The sequence below is a fragment of the Triturus cristatus genome, chromosome 7, assembly GCF_964204655.1.
Source record: "Triturus cristatus chromosome 7, aTriCri1.1, whole genome shotgun sequence".
Classification (NCBI taxonomy): domain Eukaryota; kingdom Metazoa; phylum Chordata; class Amphibia; order Caudata; family Salamandridae; genus Triturus; species Triturus cristatus.
The window spans coordinates 1,171,029,230-1,171,053,799 of record NC_140590.1 but is presented as its reverse complement, the minus strand read 5'-3'; the positions used below and the strand labels follow the sequence as shown (position 1 = coordinate 1,171,053,799).

Below are 24,570 nucleotides of genomic sequence, written 5' to 3'. Positions count from 1 at the left end.
GAACTGTTTTGGTGTTCCCATTGCGGTGCCTTTTTTTAGAGGCGCCACTGTGGGACACCAAAAAAAAGCCTGCCAGACAGGAGGAAACTCCTAATCTGGCAGGAGGCCTGACCATGGCTTTGGCGGCACGAGGTTGGGGTGGACCCGGCGACTCACCACCAAAATTGTAATCTGGCCCTTTGTGAAGCCCCATGGCTTAAATGCTTTTTGATTTGATGTATATGTGAGCCAAATGGCTAAAGTACTAACAAAAGCCTGAAACCTTGATTTCATAAATTGACATTGCTTTATTTGAAATCCTAGGATCATCAATGTGGCACGTGTGGAAAAAGATATTAATTTATAGTGATTTCTTTTCCCTTTTATTTTTTTTTTATTTTTACTTAAAATACACATATATCACACTTGAAAGCTGTGATGAGAAGTGAGCAGAAATTATGGGACGACGATTAGTGGTAGGACATGATTTAGAGTTGGGGGTTACTGGAAAATCCTGTGTTAAATCCAGAGGAGAAGCCACAGTTGGAATTTCATCCAACGTTGGAATTGCATTATGGAAGAAATTCCAGCCTCAGATTTACTCTAAATAAAAATATCTTCTGTTTCTGAAGGATTTTCCATTGCTGCCCAACTGCAAATTACATCAAAGCTTAGACATGTTCTTTTGGAAGTATCCATTTCAGGAGGTAAAAGAAGAGTTTGATTCAGTGGCGGCTCCTTCGCAGTCGCGGATACAGTGTTGGAGCAATGTTAAACTTGGAGAGAGCTAAAGTTAGAGAGTGATAGTGGTACATAGAGTGGTGAAGTAATCAAAGAAGTTTAGAGGAACCATAAAAGAGTGGGCTGCATGGAGCTGTGGGCAGCGGCGGCCTGTGCAGGTAAGAGCAGTGGGATGGTGCCAGCTGGAGGAGGGGGGTGGGATTTCAACATACGATCCCGAGGACATTTTTTACTAAATAATTCATCTTTCCTTGTGGTCGTATGTCAAAATCACCCCCACTCGGCCCCATCACTCTTACCTGCACGGACCGCGGCTGGTTGTGGGCTTATCCCACACTTATACATGGCCACAATATATGTACAATTAATGATAAACGCTGGGCCTTGAGATGTATGTCAATCATCTGTGGCATCAAGTATGGTTCTTTGGGTTCTAGATACTTTGTTCATAAGGAAAATGTTGGCTTTGAACCATATCTGGATACATGGCAGACAGAAGCTCAGTACACGGTGTATGTTAGGTTTGGACATAGTACACTACCAGCACGCAACTGTGCATCAATAAGGAGGACATCTGATGGCAACAATGTTGTAATTGTAGAATGGGAGGTAGAGAAACTGTTTTCCATGTTATGCTTTTTTGTACTAAATCCTACACTGGTGGATGCACTGAGATGTGTTGTTAAACTTATCATTCTCCACTCATGTTGCTTGATCAGTCAAATACCCACAGCGTGGCTTGTTTCTAACTACTGTTTCCAGGCATGTGGTCCAGGAATCACCCACGAATGCGAGGAGAGCACCTTCCTGCACGGCCTCTGCTACGTCTTTCAGAACGGCCTGAAGATCAAGGAGATCACACCTGGCTACCAAGGTAAAGGGCGGTTGCCGTAACAGCCCCGCGCGGGCCACCTCCAACTTTTGCACCTCTGAGGTGTGTCTCCTAAGTTAGTGGTCGAAGTGCAACAACTGCGAGTGGCAGAGACAGGGTGGAAGAGAGGATGCTTTGAAAGAAAGGGGCGGTTGGGGTGGCCATCTCACTCCAGGTCATCACAGATAATGTTTCTATGGTCAGGAAGCTATAAATACACAAACAAATTCCTGGCTAAGCCTGTACAAGGTTGGTGCTTTCCATTACTAATAGAACCGAAGTGACTCAACAGTGTCATGTCTTAGGGTGCCTGCCAGTGTGATGTTGCAGGATATTGCTTAAGACATTCCACCAACCTCGGGCAGGCAGAAAGTACTTTCACAGTATGAAGTTCTTCCTAACTCGTAGTATATGGCAAAAAAGTTACTGCCGGTTTGTTCCACAAGTGAAAATTGCAGTAAATACAGACAGTTTCTATGAGTGTACATATTTTCTGATTTGGGACTGATTTGGGTGCAGATCTGAATATTTAAAATATAGTCTTGTAAAATGCATCACTTGCTCCCACTTCTTAACACATGATCTGGGGTTCACACGTACGGTCTGTGAATGCCATGGGTGCCAGCGCCCTCTCCGGTTCTCTGCTTATATCAAGAGTCAATTCTGGTCACACACATCTCTCCTTACAAGATGGAGCTTCAAGCTGTGTGTAAAGCTTGTTTTGTGGAGCTCACTGCAGTGTAAGGTAGCAGGAGATCCTGGTTACAATTGACTTACAGTGTAAGCCTCAGAGCAGGAGTCAGACACTACAAGCAGCTCAGTCCTTAACTGGAAAAGCACTGTATGGCAGCAGTGAGAAATACAGACCACCCTACATTAAAAAGGTAAAAAGAGATAGGGGCCAATTACGAGTTTGGAAGTGTGGGAGCGGCCACCACGCCACTGCCCCGCTTCCACACCGCCAAACAGGACCTTCGCCCACCCTCCAGATTACGAGTAATTTTGTGGTCTGGCAGTTGGGCGGTGTGGCCGTCCCACGGCAGTGCAGTACGAAGGCTCATATGTGATCCTTAAAACTGCACCACCAAGGGACCGCCAATGTACGTTCCTGCACAGCATGGACTGTGTAGTCAATGCTGTGCAGGAACTGGTTTGCAAGCACGCAGGGAACATGCTCCCCATGCACAGGGGCAAGCGGGGGCCCTGCAGCCCCCTTTGGTTCCTCACCACCAGCAGTTTCATGGCGTGAGAACCACCACGAGAACGCTGGTGGTGATGAAACTCGTGATATGCTTGGAGATGCCACAGCGGCACCACCAATCATATTGTGCCTTCAAGAACACCGGGCCACCACCAGATCCCTAGTGGTGGGTGCGGTGGTTTTCTGGAGGTCCGACTGCCATACTTGTAATACGGCGGTCGGACCACTGGTGCGGCAGTCCCTGACCACCACACCTCCACCGCGAGGTTGGTAGTCCCATGGACCACCAAACTCATAATTAGGCCTATAGTCCTGTATTATAATTAATGTATAATACACTTGTGGTGGAATAAATGTGGTAACCCTCTTGTTTCTTGATCTCCCTCTCTGTCTCACCTTTCTCCTCAGCCAGTCACCAGGAGCAGCATCAATGTATATGAAATGTTCAAAGTGCCGAGATCAGTCCCACGTGCCCTGTGGAGTGCTTGAGCCCTTAAATGCAAACAGTGACGTGCACTTTACAACTTTACCCAACCTAGCCAATTTCAATGCAAAACATTGCACTTCTGCTGCCATGGCGCGGTTGTGCGACTTTGAAAAAAGTCTTCCAGGATCATGCTGAATGCAGGAGAAAATTCTAAATGTAGAAAGAATGCTACTTGTACCCAGATTACAGGAATTTACTGACTTCAGAAGGATCCATGACTGGGTCAAAACCAGCAGCAGACTAGGCTGTGTGCAGATGTTTGCACACAGATGTGACTAAGCTACAGGTTTCAAGTAGAAGCCACTGGGCTACCTAACTGAGTACTGAATAATTAAGTTGGTGCATGTAAGAATGTATGACGTTACAACACATACATTTACAATGCATGCCTTTACAACGCAGTTTTTATATCGCAACATCCTTTCCAGCGCATTCTTTTACATCGCATGCCATTACATCGCATTTTCAGAAACTACCTTTACAACGCATTCCATTACATCGCATTATACCTTAACAACGCATACCATTACAATGCATACCATTATATCACATTTAAGGTAAGAGTTGGATAATATAGGGGTAATAATTACTATTCTAACTCCAGTGAGTGCAACAGTAAGGGTAAGTGAGGGATAGTGTAAGGGTACTATGCGTTGTAATGGTATGCATTGTAATGACTTGCGATGTAATGCCTGCATTGTAGTGACATGCGTTGTAATGACATGCGTTGTAGTGACATACGATGTAATGACATGCGTTGTAATGACATGCGATGTAAAGGATGAGGCGATGTAATGACTGCTATGTAAAGGTAGTGCAATGTAATGACTGCGTTGTAAAGGTTGTTTCCCGCTTGTAAAACAGTGAATGCAGTGTTCCTACTGTGCAGTGGTTTAAAGAATCACTAAGGAGAAGCAAGAAAAGCATCACTGATCAATAATTGGCTATGTGAGGAGAGAGGCATCAGTTCATGGAAATAATGAATCTTGGTTTGATGAACCAATGTCCAGATTAATTGGGAGGGTCCCTATGACTTGGTGGTCCAAGACTTAAGGGGTCTCAGAGATAACAGGACTCTCCCCAGCAGACTTTGCAGCAGTGTGACCATGGGCATTAGGGATTCTAGGTCTGGGATGTGTGCCTTCCCTGTTCCAGGACCCTCTCTTACTCTTTGCATCTCTTGCTCTCGCCTCCATAGAATGCGTGAAAGGGAAAGTGGACCTGGTCTTCCTCTTCGATGGTTCGGGGAGCATGACCAGCCAACAGTTCAATAGCATCCTCAATTTTATGGTCATCGTCATGGACCGGTTACAAAACACCAGCATACAGGTAAGGGGTCTTATGGACAATGGGTGTGGAAGGAGAGGCTTGGGACTGGGAGGGAGGAGACACTCACCAAACCGAGTGAGGAGAGGAGGGAATGGGCTCCACAGGGTATGAAATAAAGAAAGAAGTGGGCATCTAACAGAGGGAAAAACTGTATCGTCGGGTTGACAGAGTATGTTTATGTCAGACTGAAGGAGCAAGAGAGTTGGAAATCGTTTGTGAGTAAGTAAATATATCTAGATACAAGCAAGTGAGTGGTTGCGTATGGGAGTTTGCAGTGAGTGAATCCAAAGAATTATTTGAATACGAGTGTTTCAGGATTCTTTTTAATGTTTAATCAAAGACAGGACCTTACATGCTTAAATGGGATGGAATCGGATCTCTTTTGAAAACAAAACAGGCTTTAATAGTCCTCCACAGAGAGACCACACTGACTTATTTAAAGCACAAAAGGATCAGTACTGTGCTGGCAGGGAGTTCGGAATCGAGAAGATACAGACACACACGTATATATATATATATATATATATATATATATATATATATATATATATATATATATATATATATATATATATATATATATATATATATATATATATATATATATATATATATATATATATATATATATATATATATATATATATATATATATATATATATATATATATATATATATTCACCGCGAATACAAACTCAGAAAACTCGAGACAAGATACATATTACAACTCGACACTAAGCACCCGAATGGCTTGAATGTGACTGAAGATCTGTACACATGCCTGTAGAATACCTGGTCCATGGTGTCCCATCTGTTATTAGCAACCTCACATGCTAGCCACATTATGACTCTCATATATTGACTTGATATTCTATCTTTATTATGTTTTATAGGTTGCTGACACTGTATTTTTACTGATTTTACGGTAGAATTTTAACCTGTTTTATCCTTATTAAGTTTCAAGTTTCTATTTGTTCTTAATACATATGGTTTTATATCTATATATTTATATATTTATATAGCCTATATTTATATATTTATATATTTATATATGCACTTTTGCTATTTTGCACATTTATACATCTTCCACATTATTACGAGTGGTGATGTATCTTGATACTTTACAGGTTTATGTTTGCCATGATATTCACATGACAAGCACCTTCAGTGTCTCCAACCATACGGACATATTATGTCCTTATTTTCACTATACATTTAAGATTATATTGTATAGTGGTTAATATTCATGTGGGTCCTTTACTCGTTGCTCTGTCTCTGAGACTGACATATATAATGGTGATGCCATGCCCCCCTTTTTTCTGTGGGTTCTATTCCAGGGTATTTACCTTCATACGATTATGATGGGAACTTCACCCATACTTAGAAATATAATTCGATTGTATTTCATGCAGATTTTTGTTACGCTACTTGTCACAGTTTCAAAGTTTTAAGCTTTTTCATGTCTACCAGGATTCACTCCCAGCCCAGGCTTGCCATTCTGTATTTTACATGAATTTTGAGGCTGAGATTGTTTGCATTTACTCATGTGGATGTATTAGCTATCTCCTATACACTATAAATACTGAATATTACATGCCGGCCATTTCCACTAGTTGGGGTAGAACTTGGTTCATTTACCACCATGATGTTCTGCTCAATTCCAACAATAGGTTTATGTTTTGAATTTTCTATTGTATTTTGAATTCTACACTGCTACTTTGCACATGATTGACGGTTTTACCCCAAGCTGATTGATAATTTGAGAGCATTATGTGTATCTCTTCTATGTCTATCCATTTTCTGACCACGTGGGGTATGACGTATGTATACACTGTCACTTTAAATGTATGCACTTTATGATACCATGTCGAGTGAACAAGGCTCTCCCGAGCCGAAACGCGTATCGACGACTTCTGGACAATAAAACACTGCAAGCACTTACTTCGGGTCTGTGTCCATCCCTTGGTTCTCGTTTATTGGAGCCGTGTTGGAAGAAAAGGATATATATATATATATATATATATATTATCTACTGGCGGTCGCCAGTAGATAGTTATAGTTAGGACCGTGTTTCCATAGGAAATCCGCAACATTCTATTTGGAATAACTTTGGCGCCGGTTGACGAAGCCTCGCGAAATTTTCAAAATAGGTGGGGCGCTCCGCTCCTACCCTGAAAGTCTCGGGGGGATTCGTCAAGTGGGGGCTGAATTAGCTCCTCCGAGTGAATCGCTACCTACCAAGGTTCATAATGACTCTTTAATGCAAGACACGGTCTGTGACCTTACTAAAGGATATAAACATGATGCTCTCTTTTCATCTCGGACTCAATGTCCCACAAGGCAATCATTACACGCCCACTGGGGGTGTGTCATACTTGATGAATAAAGTGACCAAGCGAACAGAGATGCATCTTTTCACTACGTGCCTTGCTGCCCAGGAAGAAGAGGCTGGTGCCCCGAAACGCGTCGGCAAGAATGATTAAATGCGAGGCATAAGGGGGAGCTGCATGTCACTAGGTGCTGTCGAGTGACCTCCCAAGCGCAAAGCACGTTGGAAAACACAATATATATATATATATATATATATATATATATATATATATATATATATATATATTATCTACTGGCGGTCGCGAAATTTTCAAAATAGGTGGGGCGCTCCGCTCCGCTCCTACCCTGAAAGTCTCGGGGGGATTCGTCAAGTGGGGGCTGAGAAAAAAGGGGGGTCCCAAAACGCGTTTTCCCCATGCATTTTCCCATAGGACCTTTAGTCCGAGCTACAGCCCGAACGGCTGAACAGAATTACTTGAAATTTGGCATAGAGGTAGTCCTCAGGTCAGAGATGTGCCTTTTGCAGGTCTGGTGTAAATCTGTTCAGTAGGTCCTGAGAAAACAGCATTTAAATCAATATATATATCTGTAAGCTCGCTCCGTGCGCTTACGGTAAGCTTACCGTACGCGTACGGTGCCGTGCGCGAGCTCAATTTTGATTGGTGGTTACATGACTGTAAACATTCGAATCGGTCGAAATCAGAAAGTGTCGGCCGCCATTTTCTGTCTCTCGCACTGAAAAACAAAGGTGGATAACGTGAAAAGGGGGCAACGAAGAGAGTTGCAGACCCCCTAGCGTTTGTCAGGGGGTCCACGAAGGACCAAAAAGTACGAAAAATACATTTAATAATTTTAAAAAAATATCGCGTAGTGCGCGTACGGTAAGCTTACCGTACGCGCACGGCAAAAATAAATAAAAAAAAAAAACGAAATACCAATCACATTTATTAAATAAATTGAAGGAACCACACGGAGCGCGAAGCGCACCGTGCGCGCAGGGTGTGCGCACAGTGAAAAACCAGAAAAAAAAATAAAAAATAAATACATAACTTAGCATTTAAAAAACCGTACAAATTCACTGAAAAAACCATAGGTTTCACACACGTTATAGTTAGGAATTAGCATTTAAAAAACCTTGCAAATTCACTTAAAAAACCATAGGTTTCACACATGTTATAGTTAGCTGTACATTTCACTCGTAAAAAACCAATGAAATTCCACGTTATAGTTAGATCAGGTAACTATAACTTGCGCGATCGCAATCCACAATGTGTCATTTCAGATGTCATCATTGATGTGATGAGTGATGTCACTGACCATGTCATGAGTGATGTAATATGTGACGTCATCAGCAGTTTATTGTAGGCGCGCAAGTTATAGTTACCTGATCTAACTATAACGTGGAATTTCATTGGTTTTTTACGAGTGAAATGTACAGCTAACTAGAACATGTGTGAAACCTATGGTTTTTTAAGTGAATATATATATATATATATATATATATATATATATATATATATATATATATATATATGTTATAATACAAAACGGGTTACAAGTTTTTTTCCCGGCGCCCCACAATTTCAGACACTGGTCCCCACACAAACAGATCTGAGATATCCACATTATCGTATTCTAGTCAATAATAATGAAGTGAGTCTTCTTTTTCATTCCTTTTTAGAAGTTTATTCTCATTTTCTTTGAAGTCAGAAGTGTCACAGAAATGCCAACACGTGTTTCGCGCACACTGCGCTTCTTCAGGGCTGTCACATAAACAAAATTAATACACTTTAGAATCAAAGAAAAATAAAGCAACTTAATATAGCTACACATATAAGCATTACTATTATATTATTCTCCAGATTTAGTCTCCTCACAGCCAATATATGTAAGACCATTTATCATCATATTAGACAAAAGAGACAACATTCTTTACTTCATTTCATTAACAACAAAAGTTTTACCATTTTCTTGTACTTTCTTGTTTATACATTTTCAAATTAATCAGTCTATTACCCACATAGAGGGGGTTTGCATTATTATAATAGATAGGATAATTAGTTGATATACCCCTTCTATTATACCACACAAGTGACGCAAATTAAAATCACAATTCTTATTATTGCTGGAGCATTTTTTACCTCTAATCAGTAGCTAATCCCAATTCTTGAAATATATGTTAAAGAAAAGTCTTCCATGGAGTTGTTGAATCTCCTTTGTAGGCATAGGTTCCTAAAACAACATATACTAATTTTAACCTTATTGCTTTTGCTTTTTAAAGGATTTCACTATTAGTATTTAAAATGTATTCTCACCTTGACAGTTATTGTAAATATATTACTAAATGCAAAGCAAATCTTCAATGTTTATGGTTGTTCATAGTCAGTCCTTAGTCTAGCGCTCCTTGATAAGATCTAAAATAATCAGAGAAACACAAGAAAAAAGGCCCTAAGTGTTTACTAAATATTTATTATTCAAATCAAGAGTTTAGTATTCTTGTCCCCAAAATTCAGATTAGCTCGTGAGTACTTCATGTTATCTTGCGGCACTGAAATGACTAGTTTTTAAGAGTTAAAATCGGGTGCATAGATAGGCTTTTCTAACAATACTGATTTGTATACCCCTTAGTCATTAAGAACCAATAGCGAGTGTCCCATGGATAGCGGAATGCCTATCCATATTCTTAAGCAAAAATCACGCAGAAAGTAGAATGAGCTATTCTACATTGTTTCAAGCAAAATTAAGGCCCTCATGCTTAGGCAATCTCCTTACCGCTAGGCATGTCAGCGTCCGTCCGATCGTTTCTCCTGCGAGTAGAGCGGGATAGTGCATTGGTGCCTACTTCCGCTATATATACTCCGCCCCTAATTAGTCTATTTCGGCTGTTATTGGCGGGAAAAATAATTAGTGGCTTTCGTCATAGAAAAGGACCGTCATATTCGCAGTTTGATTAAATTGTTTAACAAGTGTTTCAAAACATTAAACTGTCGCTTTAGTATATGTTAAAATTTGGACAAAGATTACATGTGATGGAAGTATGAAAAACGAAATATAGTTTAAAGTAATGTTATAATTCGTAAAGTACATATTATTATTTTTGTGTAGAAATATGCCCATGTCAGGATCGAACCCACGGTATCTAATCATTGTCACCTTTGTATTTTTATACATTGAGCTATCTTTCTTATCCAATGAATACAGTTCTCGAAAAGGTTTATATTCCTATGATTTCTGCAGGGTAGGATGTTGTTAACTGAAACACTTTGTATATTTAAACCAGGACGGCCAAATGATGATATTTTTTGACAAAAACAAGGGATAATAAGAAACCTTACTATAGAAATAGTCTTGATCTTTTAAGAGAAAAATTATAATACACAAAAAATATTTCATTACACATCCCCTAGTCAGAATCGAACCCCGGGTGACTAGCTATTGTAACTTGCACATTCTTATATGTTGTGCTATTTTAAATTACATGTTGGATCCTGCATTTAAAGATGAGTATTCCATGTGATGTGTCTCATTACTTATAGTTTTCTAGTTTAGTCTAGATTAAATCACTAGTCTTGATCTTTTAAAAGAAAAATTGTAATTCACAGAAAATATTCTTTAGATATCCCCTAGTCAGAATCGAACCCCGGGTGACTAGTTAATGTAACTTGTGCTGTCTTCAATTACATGTTGAATACTGCATTTAAAGATTAGTATTCCTTGTGATGTGTCTCATTGCTTATAGTTTGCTAGTTTTATCTAGATTAAATCACTATTTCTCCGTATATATATCAAAACCCGGCAGATGCTTTTTTATAGTCAATCTCCTTAATATATGAGGATGTAACCAGAGAATTAATACGCTTAAAAAGTTATTCATTTTTAGGATCATTATTCAAGCTAACATACTTATTCTCTTATTAGACTGAGAACGCTGTGCCTTTGTCCCTATCTCTATTATTGTTATTCAAGACTTTGAGATCAATATGATATCAAATTAATGTCATGTTGATGGTAAAGCTAAATGCCAATGTATATGCAAGTATATTTGATAATTAATCCAGCGTATGTCACACAAAATCGTTATAAAAGTTAGATTAGTAGTTTCAAGTATATTGTATGTGTATCCTTCTTCTTGAAGATGTTACTAGGATACCAATTAACCCAACAATGTGTATATTTCACGATCAATATTCAACCCATATTGTACTGCCTGTAATCTGTTTATCCAATAGGTTTCTCTAGATCTTAGTTTCGCTTCTAAATCTCTACCCCTTCTATCTATACTGACATGCTCTATACCCATAAATTGGATGTCTCCTATTTCAGTCAATTTGTGTTTTTCTTTAAAATGTACTGCTATAGGATACTTAGGATCACAGTTTGTAATTGCTCTAAGATGTTCCATCCATCTAATCTTCAGTTTTCTCATGGATGAGCCCACATATATTTTGCCACAGATACAAGTCATTGTATATACACAATGACTTGTGTTGCAATTAAAGAAATAATTAATTTTACATGTGTTCTTATATGTATGGTCCTGAAATATCTGAGCTTTGTCTGCAACGTATTTGCAACAGATACAATGATTGCATCTATAGCATCCCGGCGATAGTGTATTTCTTGTCCTTACCTGTTGTTTATTACCCTTATTCTGTACTACATATGTGCATGTATCACTAGGACTTAGTTCATTTCTAAGTGTTGGTGCCTTTTTATAAACCATTTTCGGTGTGTTACCTAAAAATTGTGCAATCTCTTTGTCTAGAGTTAGTATATCCCAATGTTTACAAAGTGATTTGAAAACCCTATTATTTCCTTCGCTATATGTAGTGATATATCTAATCACTTCTTTCTTATTCTCTCTAGATCGATATCTGTCACTCAATAGTTTGTCTCTTGTCACTCTCTGATCTCTAATTCTAGCTTTATCTACAATTACTTTGTCATATCCTCTTGTAAGAAATCTCTCAGTTATGTCTTTGCTAAGAATCTCATATTCCGTATCTTCACTACAGTTTCTTTTGGCTCTTAAAAATTCTCCATAGGGAATATTATCAATCTGCCTTTTTAGATGTCCTGATTTGGCATGTAGTATCGAATTTGTTGATCTTAGCTTCCTGAAAAGTCTTGACTCTATATGTCCATGTGTGACATACATTTCCACATCTAAAAAAACAATAGTTTCCATATTGTATTCAAGAGTGAGGGTTATGTTATAGTTATTGGTATTTAAATGGTTATGAAAGAGTTTTAATTTGTCTTCACTTCCCTTCCAAATCATGAACACATCATCTATAAATCTACCCCAGTAGATAATGTTTTCCTCATAAATTTCACCCAACCTCCAAGCATGTTCTCTTTCATAGTGTCCCATAAATAAATTAGCATTTGATGGTGCGAATTTCGCCCCCATTGCTGTTCCTGTTTTTTGATGAAATAAGTCATCTCTGTAGTAGAAAAAGTTATTTGTAAGGACCAGGTTTAAAAGATCTAATACCATATTTGAATGCTGCAAATAGCTGGCTGACTTGGTGTATAAAAAATATTTTACAGCTTCAATCCCTTTATCATGTTTGATACTGATATAAAGACTATTAACGTCCTTAGTTACTAGAATCAGTCCTTCTTCCCAATTTATATTTCTCATTTGTCGCAGAAAATCCTTGGTATCTTTAATATAAGAGACAAGTGTTTTAACAAATGGTGTCAGAAACATATCAATATATTCCGATATATGTTCTGTCATGCTGCCGACACCTGATATAATAGGTCGTCCCGGTGGTATTTTTCCACCTTTGTGTATTTTCGGGAGAAAATAGATTATGGGTGTTTTTGCTTTGTCTACCAATAGATAATTATATTCATCAGTGTCTATCAGTTTTTTGTCTAAATAGACTTTAAGTTTGTTCTTAATAGTCTCTTTTGAGTTCGTTATTTGAGATAAATTGGCTTTGGCATAACTCTCACGATCTCTAAGTTGTCTCAATGCTTCATTATGATAGTCACTATGATTGAACACCACTACATTCCCCCCTTTATTTGCTTGTCGAATAATGATACTTTTATCCTTACTCAAGTTTTGCAGTGCTTCATATTCCTCTTTATTAAGATTGTACTTACATTTGCTTGGTATGTCTTTATCGAAATCTTGCATAACAAGGTTAGTAAACACATCAATCACATTCTCTCCTTTTGTAGGAGGTACAAACTTGGATTTTGGTCTTAGTTTACTCGATACACTGTGACCAGTTTCCATATCTAGTTCTAGTGCGATATCTTCAATGTCACAATTTGTTGCATCATCAAGGTTAACAAGACATCCAATATCATTCCGTTCTTTGATGGACACTTGACTGATATCTTTCTCTATACAAACAGTTTTCTTCGTATCAGGTTTATTCAAAAAATATTTCTTCAATTTCAGTGTACGTGCAAATCTATTAACATCAATTTTGGCTTTCAGGTCATCCCATTTATGTGAAGGTGCAAAACTTAAGCCTTTATTAAGAACACTAATTTCTGCTTCTGTCAAGTTTTTATTTGACAGATTAACTATCACATTTTCTATTTCCTCATTACTGTCTCTCTCTGTAGTTGCGACCTGGTTCTTACCCCGTCTCTGTTTCTGTCTTCTACAGAAGGCCCTAATCCCCCCTCCTTTACTGCCTCTCCTCCTCTCATTTCCTGTTCTCGATCTCTCCCTCCTGTTTGAAATTGTACTTTCCGCATTCTTTTGAGTTCCTTTAAAAAAGAAGAGGTTCTCGCCCCAGCTCCTAATTCCTCTCTATTTCAGCGCTCTAAATCTGATTCACTACTACTTAGACCAGTGCTTGAAGTATCACTAAGAGTTGTATTTTTTGCAATAATCTTTGTAAAGTTTTTATTATTTCTCTCATCATTGTGTATAGAGCTATCGAATTTTCTAGCATAGGTGTAGACTCTGCCATATTTGTAATCTCTTTCATCTCTAGAGAATTTTACCCTCTTTTTTTCTTTAAGTTCTACTTGATAAGTATCCATTATTTTATCTAGAATCTCATAGTTTTTAACTGTGTTTTCTGGACAATTAAGATTGTCAATTTCTTTCTTGGTTTCTTCAATCTATGCCAATAGCAGTTTCCTCTGATCTTCTGCAAATTCTATGAGCATAATCATAAGTTCTTTGGATGTTGTTTTTAGTCTTTCTTCCCACCTTTCTGCCTTTTGCTCGTCAAGATCTTCTACAGCTGGAAATATATTAATCCTAAAACCTCTAGGTGTCCTATCTGCGTCTAAGTATTTTCTAAGAGTCATGGCATCCCACCATTTAGCAGATTCTTTTTTCTGTATTCTTTCTAATTTAATGAACAGTTCTTTTAAACTTTTTTTAGATTCTCCAGCAACCCCATTTTCTGTCACAAGTACACCTGAAAATAGCTGTGAGAGTTATGCCAAAGCCAATTTATCTCAAATAACGAACTCAAAAGAGACTATTAAGAACAAACTTAAAGTCTATTTAGACAAAAAACTGATAGACACTGATGAATATAATTATCTATTGGTAGACAAACACCCATAATCTATTTTCTCCCAAAAATATACAAAGGTGGAAAAATACCCCCGGGACGACCTATTATATCAGGTATCGGCAGCATGACAGAACATATATCGGAATATATTGATATGTTTCTGGCACCATTTGTTAAAACACTTTTCTCTTATATTAAAGACACCAAGGATTTTCTGCGACAAATGAGAAATATAAATTGGGAAGAAGGAATGATTCTAGTAACTATGGACGTCAATAGTCTTTATACCAGTATCAAAACAGGAACAGCAATGGGGGCGGAATTCGCACCATCATATGCTAATTTATTTATGGGCCACTATGAAAGAGAACATGCTTGGAGGTTGGGTGAAATTTATGAGGAAACCATTATCTACTGGGGTAGATTTATCGATGATGTGTTCATGATTTGGAAGGGAAGTGAAGACAAATTAAAACTCTTTCATAACCATTTAAATACCAATAACTATAACATAACCCTCACTCTCGAATACAGTATGGAAACTATTGTTTTTTTAGATTTGGAAATGTATGTCACACATGGACATATAGAGTCAAGACTTTTCAGGAAGCTAACATCTACAAATTCGATACTACCTGCCAAATCCGGACATCTAAAAAGGCAGATTGATAATATTCCCTATGGAGAATTTTTAAGAGCCAAAAGAAACTGTAGTGAAGATAAGGAATATGAGATTCTTAGCAAAGACATAACTGAGAGATTTCTTACAAGAGGATATGACAAAATAATTGTAGATAAAGCTAGAATTAGAGCTCAGAGAGTGACAAGAGACGAACTATTGAGTGACAGATATCGATCTAGAGAGAATAAGAAATAAGTGATTAGATATATCACTACATATAGCGAAGGAAATAATAGGGTTTTCAAATCACTTTGTAAACATTGGGATATACTAACTCTAGACAAAGAGATTGCACAATTTTTAGGTAACAAACCGAAAATGGTTTATAAAAAGGCACCAACACTTAGAAATGAACTAAGTCCTAGTGATACATGCACATATGTAGTACAGAATAAGGATAATAAACAACAGGTAAGGAAAAGAAATACACTATTTCCAGGATCCTTTAGATTCAATCATTGTATCTGTTGCAAATACGTTGCAGACAAAGCTTAGATATTTCAGGACCATACATATAAGAACACATATAAAATTAATTATTTCTTTAATTGCAACACAAGTCATTGTGTATATACAATGACTTGTATCTGTGGCAAAATATATGTGGGCTCGTCCATGAGAAAACTGAATATTAGATGGATGGAACATCTTAGAGCAATTAAAAACAGTGATCCTAAGTATCCTATGGCAGTACATTTTAAAGAAAAACACAAATTGACTGAAATTGGAGACATCCAATTTATGGGTATAGAGCAAGTCAGTATAGACAGATGGGGTGGAGATTTAGAAGCGAAACTAAGATCTAGAGAAACCTATTGGATAAACAGATTACAGGCAGTACAATATGGGTTGAATATTGATCGTGAAATATACACATTGTTGGGTTAATTGGTATCCTAGTAACATCTTCAAGAAGAAGGATACACATACAATATACTTGAAACTACTAATCTAACTTTTATAACGATTTTGTGTGAGATACGCTGGATTAATTATCAAATATACTTGCATATTGGCATTTAGCTTTACCATCAACATGACATTTATTTGATATCATATTGATCTCAAACTCCTGAATAGCTATAATAGAGATAGGGACAAAGGCACAACGTTCTCAGTCTAATAAGAGAATAAGTATGTTAGCTTGAATAATGATCCTAAAAATGAATAACTTTTTAAGCGTATTAATTGTCTGGTTACATCCTCATATATTAAGGAGATTGACTATAAAAAAGCATCTGCCGGGTTTTTATATATACGGAGAACTAGTGATTTAATCTTGATAAAACTAGCAAACTATAAGCAATGAGACACATCACAAGGAATACTAATCTTTAAATTCAGTATTCAACATGTAATTAAAGACAGCACAAGTTACATTAACTAGTCACCCTGGGTTCGATTCTGACTAGGGGATGTCTAAAGAATATTTTCTGTGAATTACAATTTTTTGTTTAAAAGATCAAGACTAGTGATTTAATCTAGACTAAACTAGGAAACTATAAGTAATGAGACACATCACATGGAATACTAATCTTTAGATGCAGTATCCAACATGTAATTTAAGATAGCACAACATATAAGAATGTGCAAGTTACAATAACTAGTCACCCGGAGTTCGATTCTGACTAGGGGATGTGTAATGAAATATTTTTTGTGTATTATAATTTTTCTCTTAAAAGATCAAAACTATTTCTATAGTAAAGGTTTCTTATTATCTCTTGTTTTTGTAAAAAAATATCATCATTTGGCCGTCCTGGTTTAAATATACAAAGTGTTTCAGTTAACAACATCCTACCCTGCAGAAATCATAGGAATATAAACCTTTTCGAAAACTGTATTCATTGGACAAGAAAGATAGCTCAATGCATAACAATACGAAGGTGACAATGATTAGACACCGGGGGTTCGATCCTGAAATGGCGATATTTCTACACAAAAATAATATTATGTACTTTACGAATTATAACATTACTTTAAACTATATTTCGTTTTTCATTCTTCCATCACATGTAATCTTTGTCCAAATTTTAACCTATACTAATGCGACAGTTTAATGTTTTGAAACACTTGATAAACAATTTAATCAAACTGCGCACATGACGGTCCTTTTCTATGACGAAAGCCACTAATTATTTTTCCCACCAATAACAGCCGAAATAGACTAATTAGGGGCGGAGTATATAAAGCGGAAGTAGGCACCAATGCACTACCCGCTCTACTCGCAGGAGAAACGATCGGACGGACGCTGACATGCCTAGCGGTAAGGTGATTGCCTAAGCACGAGGGTCTTAATTTTGCTTGAAACAATGTAGAATAGCTCATTCTACTTTCTGCGTGATTTTTGCTTAAGAATATGGATAGGCATTCCGCTATCCATGGGACACTCGCTATTGGTTCTTAATGACTAAGGGGTATACAAATCAGTATTGTTAGAAAAGCCTGTCTATGCACCCGATTTTAACTCTTAAAAATGAGTAATTTCCATGCCGCCAGATAACATGAAGTACTCACGAGTTAATCTGATTTTTGGGGACAAGAATACTAAACTCTTGATTTGAATAATAAATATTTAGTAAACACTTGGGGCCTTTTTATTCTTGTGTTTCTCTGATTATTTTAGATCTTATCAAGGAGCACTAAACTAAGGACTGACTATGAACAACCATAAACATTGAAGATTTGCTTTGCATTTAGTAATATATTTACAATAACTGTCAAGGTGAGAATACATTTTAAATACTAATAGTGAAATCCTTTAAAAAGCAAAAGCAATAAGGTTAAAATTAGTATATGTTGTTTTAGGAACCTATGCCTACAAAGGAGATTCAACAACTCCATGGAAGACTTTTCTTTAACATATATTTCAAGAATTGGGATTAGCTACTGATTAGAGGTAAAAAATGCTCCAGCAATAATAAGAATTGTGATTTTAATTTGCGTCACTTGTGTGGAATAATAGAAGGGGTATATCAACTAATTATCCTATCTATTATAATAATGCAACCCCCCTCTATGTGGGTAATAGACCGATTAATTTGAAAATGTATAAACAAGAAAGTACAAGAAAATGGTAAAACTTTTTTTGTTAATGAAATGAAGTAAAGAATGTTGTCTGTTTTGTCTAATATGATGATAAATGATAAATGGTCTTGGCTGTGAGGAGACTAAATCTGGAGAATAATATAATAGTAATGCTTATATGTGTAGCTATATTAAGTTGCTCTATTTTTCTTTGATTCTAAAGTGTATTAATTTTGTTTATGTGACAGCCCTGAAGAAGCGCAGTGTGCACGAAACACGTGTTGGCATTTCTGTGACACTTCTGTGTAATTTTGACTTCAAAGAAAATGAGAATAAACTTCTAAAAAGGAATGAAAAAGAAGACTCACTTCATTATTATTGACTAGAATACGATAATGTGGATATCTCAGATCTGTCTGTGTTGAATATATATATATATATATATATATATATATTTATATATATTATCTACTGGCGGTCGCCAGTAGATAGTTATAGTTAGGACCCTGTTTCCATAGGAAATCCGCAACATTCTATTTGGAATAACTTTGGCGCCGGTCGACGAATGCTCGCAAAATTTTCAAAACTAATGGGGCGCTACGCTCCGCTCCTACCCTGAAAGTCTCGGGGGGATTCGTCAAGCGGGGGCTGAGAAAAAAGGGGGTCCCAAAACGCGTTTTCCCCATGCATTTTTCCATAGGACCTTTAGACACAGCTACAGCCCGAACGGCTGAACAGAATTACTTGAAATTTGGCAGAGAGGTAGTCCTCAGGTCAAGGAAGTGCCTTTTGTAGGTCTGGTGTAAATCTGTTCAGTAGGTCCTGAGAAAATAGCATTTAAATCAATATATATATCTGTAAGCGCGCTCCGTGCGCTTACCGTAAGCTTACCGTACGCGTACGGTGCCGTGCGCGAGCTCAATTCTGATTGGTGGTTACATGACTGTAAACATTCGAATCGGTCGAAATCAGGAAGTGTCGGCCGCCATTTTATGTCTCTCGCACTGAGAAACAAAGGTGGGGAACGTGAAACGGGGGCAACGAAGAGAGTTGCAGACCCCCTAGTGTTTGTCAGGGGGTCCAAGAAGGACCCAAAAGTACGAAAAATATTTTTTTTTTTAAATCGCGGGGTACGCGTACGGTAAGCTTACCGTACGCGCACGGCAAAAAAAAATAAAAATAAAAAATAAGGAAGTAACAATCACATTTATTAAATAAATTAAAGGACCCACAAGGGAGAAAAAAACAAATGTTACTGCGTAAAAAAATGCAAGCCGCACACGGCATGGACTTCGCACCGTGCTCGCAGGGTGTGCGCATAGTGAAAAACCAGAAAAAAAAATAAAAAATAAATACATAACTTAGCATTTAAAAAAACGTACAAATTCACTGAAAAAACCATAGGTTTCACACACGTTATAGTTAGGAATTATCATTTACAAAACCTTGCAAATTCACTTAAAAAACCATAGGTTTCACACATGTTATAGTTAGCTGTACATTTCACTCGTAAAAAACCAATGAAATTCCACGTTATAGTTAGATCAGGTAACTATAACTTGCGCGACCGCAATCCACAATGTGTAATTTCAGATGTCATCATTGATGTCATGAGTGATGTCACTGACCATGTCATGAGTGATGTACTATGTGACGTCATCAGCAGTTTATTGTGGGCGCGCAAGTTATAGTTACCTGATCTAACTATAACGTGGAATTTCATTGGTTTTTTACGAGTGAAATGTACAGCTAACTATAACATGTGTGAAACCTATGGTTTTTTAAGTGAATATATATATATATATATATATATATATATATATATATATATATATATATATATATATATATATATATATATATATTCATAACAACAACTAATTGGTCAGATACCACTTTAGAAGGCTACAAAATCTTCATCAGGCCCAGCACCGGTGTCAATAATGACAAAACGGTTCCTACTTTGCTTTGCTTCGCCAAAAGGGCTGCTAAGATCAGGAAATATTCTTTAATGAAGAGGTTTCCTATCGAGAAACTTAATAAAAAAAATAAAAAACATTTGCTTCATAACCGCCTGGTAATTCCAGGTATTTATAATAATGGATACACTAAAGGCATCAGCTGATAAACACATGCATTTCTAAGCAGTCTGCTTGTGTTTGGTCTATGCCAAAAAGAGGTTTCTAATGACCAGAAAGTGACCATTTCACTATCCTCAGCAATCTGCTGCAAATATACTTTGTTCAACAGAAATCAAGAATTTTATATCTTTATTAAGGCAGATTTGCTGAGGATTAATTTAAGTTTTGTTCAAAGGTGTATTTTTGTATGAAATGCATTTGTAGGTTTTCTAAACAATTGAGCACAAGCAGATAAAGGTTTGCAATTGTGAATAGAAATTGTACTTTTGTCAATTTCGTGTCGCTAATAAAAGATTGATGAAGGTCTGATTTACACACACCCAGGTCGCTTTTTCAATTTTTGCCTGTGCAGGGTTACTACAGGTCACTTAGAACTCTTTTAGAAGTTGATATGATGATGAAACTAAGGTCTAAAGGTATGGTTACCAAAATGGGGAGAATAAGCATGTTTTGATACAGTGCCACTTGGGAGCCGCAGCTCCACTCTTTTGGTAATTTATGGCCTAATTTAGAGTTTGGCAGAAACTCCGTCACAAACGTGATTGATATTCCGTCTTCCATATTACAAGTGCAATGAGGCAGACGGGATATCCGTCATGTTTGTGACAGGGTAGCCGTCCGTCAAACTCTAAATCTAACCAAAGACTTTGTTGGGTTGAGCCCAGTGTCCAAGGTCGTTTGTTCAAGGATGAATCGTTAGATTTTTCTTTTGTGGAATATTCTAGATTCAAAGTTATTTAGTGGCTCTTATGATTTTGCAAGGCAGCATATTTCTTTGTTATACAGATAGAGATAATTAAAGCATTAACAACAAACACAATAATAATTGGAAAAAAGAGTGCAGGGCGTACATTGTCCTTTTGATGCTGGCATACATTGCCCTTTTAACGTGGCATATGAATGTCATATCACAATTGATTCGATCAGAGATCTAGCAACTAATGCATCGGGAAAAACAAATTTACAACATGTCTACTGTTGTAATGGCTGTCCCAGGCAAGCTCAATTATGCTTCTTCTCCGCCTGGAACAACAGTAATTCTAAAATATTGATCGCTGTGCAAACTCTACAAAAGTGGCCCAGGGACCAGAAGTTGTGTTCCCAGGCATTCTTTGGGGCATATTCTCAAGGAGCTATTACAGAGTTATCGGCACTTTACCGCAGCCAAAGCCGCAATAAATTTACCGCCCCATTCACAAGCTGGTGCAAACAGCCGATATCACCAGTTTTCCGGCGATAGAATCTTCAAAAAACATCCCCACAGATGACCCCGGCAACTATCGCTAATGAGATGCAGAGTAGGCGTACCCGAGCAAAAAGCTGCAACAACACCACACCTCAACATTCTCAACGACTAGCCAGATCTGCGATAAGAACACAAAACATGCGATAAAGCGTGTTAGCACCAGGAAACTAACACCTGCTCCGACCTGGTGCAAAGTTGGACTACAACCTGCACCAGCAAAGAGAGCCCACCCCAGAGCCACACCTGAACAACAACAGATGCCTTGGAGCCACTGAACATGCGTACCGGTCACCCAAGAGGGCCACAACACCCACCACCACCACCCCCAGGACCTCCCTCCCGGCATCCCCCCCGGCCAAAGACATACCGCATCAATTACACCCAATCATGTACCAAATAATCCGCATGAGGTCACACAATCACATCTGGTGACATCCATGTGTCGTCACAAAAATGAGCATCACGCATTCACCTTCGAAGCAACAAATGAAAATGTATTAAAATAAATACAGAACAGAAATGAAGACACATGGCGGCTCCCCTCCCGACAATCCGTAGGTCACAGCCTGCAAGACAAAAATCATAATGAGAAGGTGTGTCCTGCGCACATCAAGGGACAGAGGGAGAGCGAAGGAGGGAGAGAGAAAGAGCGGGAGAGAGAGATAGACTGACAGAGAGGTGGAGAGAGAGATAGACGGATAGAGAGGGGGAGAGAGAGATAGACAGACAGAGAGTGGGAGAGAGAGATAGACAGATAGAGGGGGGAGAGGGAGATCGACGGACAGAGAAGGTGAGAGAGAGATAGACGGACAGCGAGGGGGAGAGAGAGATAGAGAAAAGAAGAGGGACCGGGAGAGCGAGTGCCGACACTGTGCACCCAGGCCACACTGCCCACCTGCTGCCACCAGGGTGTCTCCAACCACGTGCCGGTATGTAGCGCAGTTCACCAGGTCCCACATCTGAGACAGATCTGTCATCTGTAACAGAGTCCAGATACATGAATGGCACAGTACATACAATTGCACACAACATAATCGCCTGTCTGCCCCTGTGCACCCAGGCAGATGCACCCCAGCCCCTCCCGCCGCCCAGCGGTGCATGCCCTCCCCTGCGCACCCAGTCAGATGCACCCCAGCCCCTCCCGCCACCCAGCGGTGCATGCCCACCCCTGCGCACCCAGGACTCAATGCTCACCTTCCGCCCTTGGTGTGTGGCAATGAGGGTCCACCACATGCCGCTGCACGCCACAAGCCCGGGGCACACGGACATGGCACCCTCCACATCATGCAGCCCTGCTCCGCAGGCCACCAGGTCTCACTTTTAGTGCTGGGTCTTGATTTCGCCATCGCAGAGGAAATACCTGTGCACCCTGCCTCATCGCAGGCTGCACACCCGCTCAGCCCTTGAGGTGCCACTAACTCTGTGACCCGCGAGGCTACGTCACGTGGCGGTAGGCCCCCGCTGTTCGCTGGCTCAGGCCTACACTGTGGTTCAGCAGGGCACACAAACCCTAAGCAGTCCGGACCGCTGGGACTGGGCATCATCGCAGGCTGCACACCCGCTCAGCACTTAAGGTGCCCCTACTTCAGTGCACCGAAAGTCACCGTCCCGTGGCGGTTTGCCTGTGCCAGGCGCAGTGTATCCGGTGCCACCAAGTCTGTGCCCCGCAAGTCATGGGCCCTCTATGATTGGGTATCATAGTGCGGGCCTGCGGAATGTGATGTCTCAGGCCCCTGAGCCCCCATGCCTACATGCACACCACACGGATACACCCCGAGAGAGGTTGGAAATGACGTCGAGTGCGTGCGCCCGGCCCTTTTTATTGGCAGGGTGACATGGGCTGTGACGCGTGTGCTGGGTGGGTGTGGTGTGGGTGTACACCAGCTGTGAGGGAGTGGCTGTGGCATTCTGACAACTTGACCTGTGAGCAGCAGATCCCTACAGGGAAGACCTGGGACATGTATCGTTGTCACCCCCCCGTGAGCGTAAGTGTGGTGGGCTGGCCTGGTGTATGCCAGTCCAGCGTAAGGGTTTGAACAATGACCCCGGGGCTCTGGGCGTTGTTCCGTACGGGGCTGGACAAGGAAGTAACAAATGCGTGTGCCGCTGTTGTAGCATCGGCGCCACCCGGACAACATTCGGCAATGTGTCACCCTGTGACCCAAGTCCAACGACATGAGCCACATGGACGTAAGAGGAATTCACTGACCCTACATTCATCCATACTACCACACTTGAAAGATCATAGACACAACATATCTGTGTGATTCGGAATGTTTAATGCACATTCAGTGGAGTGTTGCATCTGGAGCAGTACAGGGCCATGCAAACCCCACTTTAAAATGTTGGCCCGTGGAGGGCCAGCCAGAGTCCTTCAGGGAATGACAAGTCCAAAGGAAGAGGAAGAGTTCAGTCCGCTGTCTGATAGCTGTGTCATTGGTGATCATACAGAATATGGCAGTCCATTGTGAGGTCCAAGGTGAGTGTCGCAGAGTGTATCGGGGGACAGTGGAAGGTGATGATGCAGAGGGCAGAACAAAGCTGAAACCAACCATGTGGTGGAGATAAATGCTACAGTTTTCTCCGTACCAGTAAGGCGATTTCATCCGCATCTTCGTCCTCTGCTGTGTCATGTGCCTCACGTGTGGGTAGTGCTGGCCTTTCTCCAGCACTGTGTGGCAGTGTCACCTCATGGGCTGGAGGTGGAATGTCTGCCTCACTGTGTGGCACTGACACTTCAGGGGGCGGAGATGCGGATGTAGTGGTAGCAGCAGCATGCATCAGCACCAGACCTTGTGGCAGCTATGCCATGAGGATGGTTTTGAGGTCATTGTGGAACCCAGCTACCTCTTGCTGGTGTGCAGCCGCTCTTTCCGCATTGGCCCGCTCCATGTTCTCCATGAGCCTCCGCATGAGTCCCAACTCCCGGGCGAGCTTGCTCGAGCCACTCTGACTAGACAGTCGTTCTTGTCTCAAAGTAAGGACTCTGGCGATGTCAGCCATGGTTCATTGGCGTGCATGGAGCGGAC

General features: G+C 39.6%; 1 protein-coding gene across 2 annotated transcripts in view; it reads left to right on the top strand.

Moving 5' to 3' along the window:
* ITGAL (integrin subunit alpha L) overlaps positions 1-24,570 on the top strand; it is a 394,734-nt gene that overhangs the window by 134,628 nt on the left and 235,536 nt on the right. For both annotated transcript variants that reach the window (XR_014966715.1, XM_085618461.1), the window contains exons 5-6: positions 1,483-1,594; positions 4,478-4,608. Coding sequence is in view for 1 of the 2 variants with exons in the window: in XM_085618461.1 (XP_085474587.1) it covers positions 1,483-1,594; positions 4,478-4,608 (243 nt within the window). In the remaining variant the exon portion in view is untranslated. The remainder of the gene's footprint in view (positions 1-1,482; positions 1,595-4,477; positions 4,609-24,570) is intronic.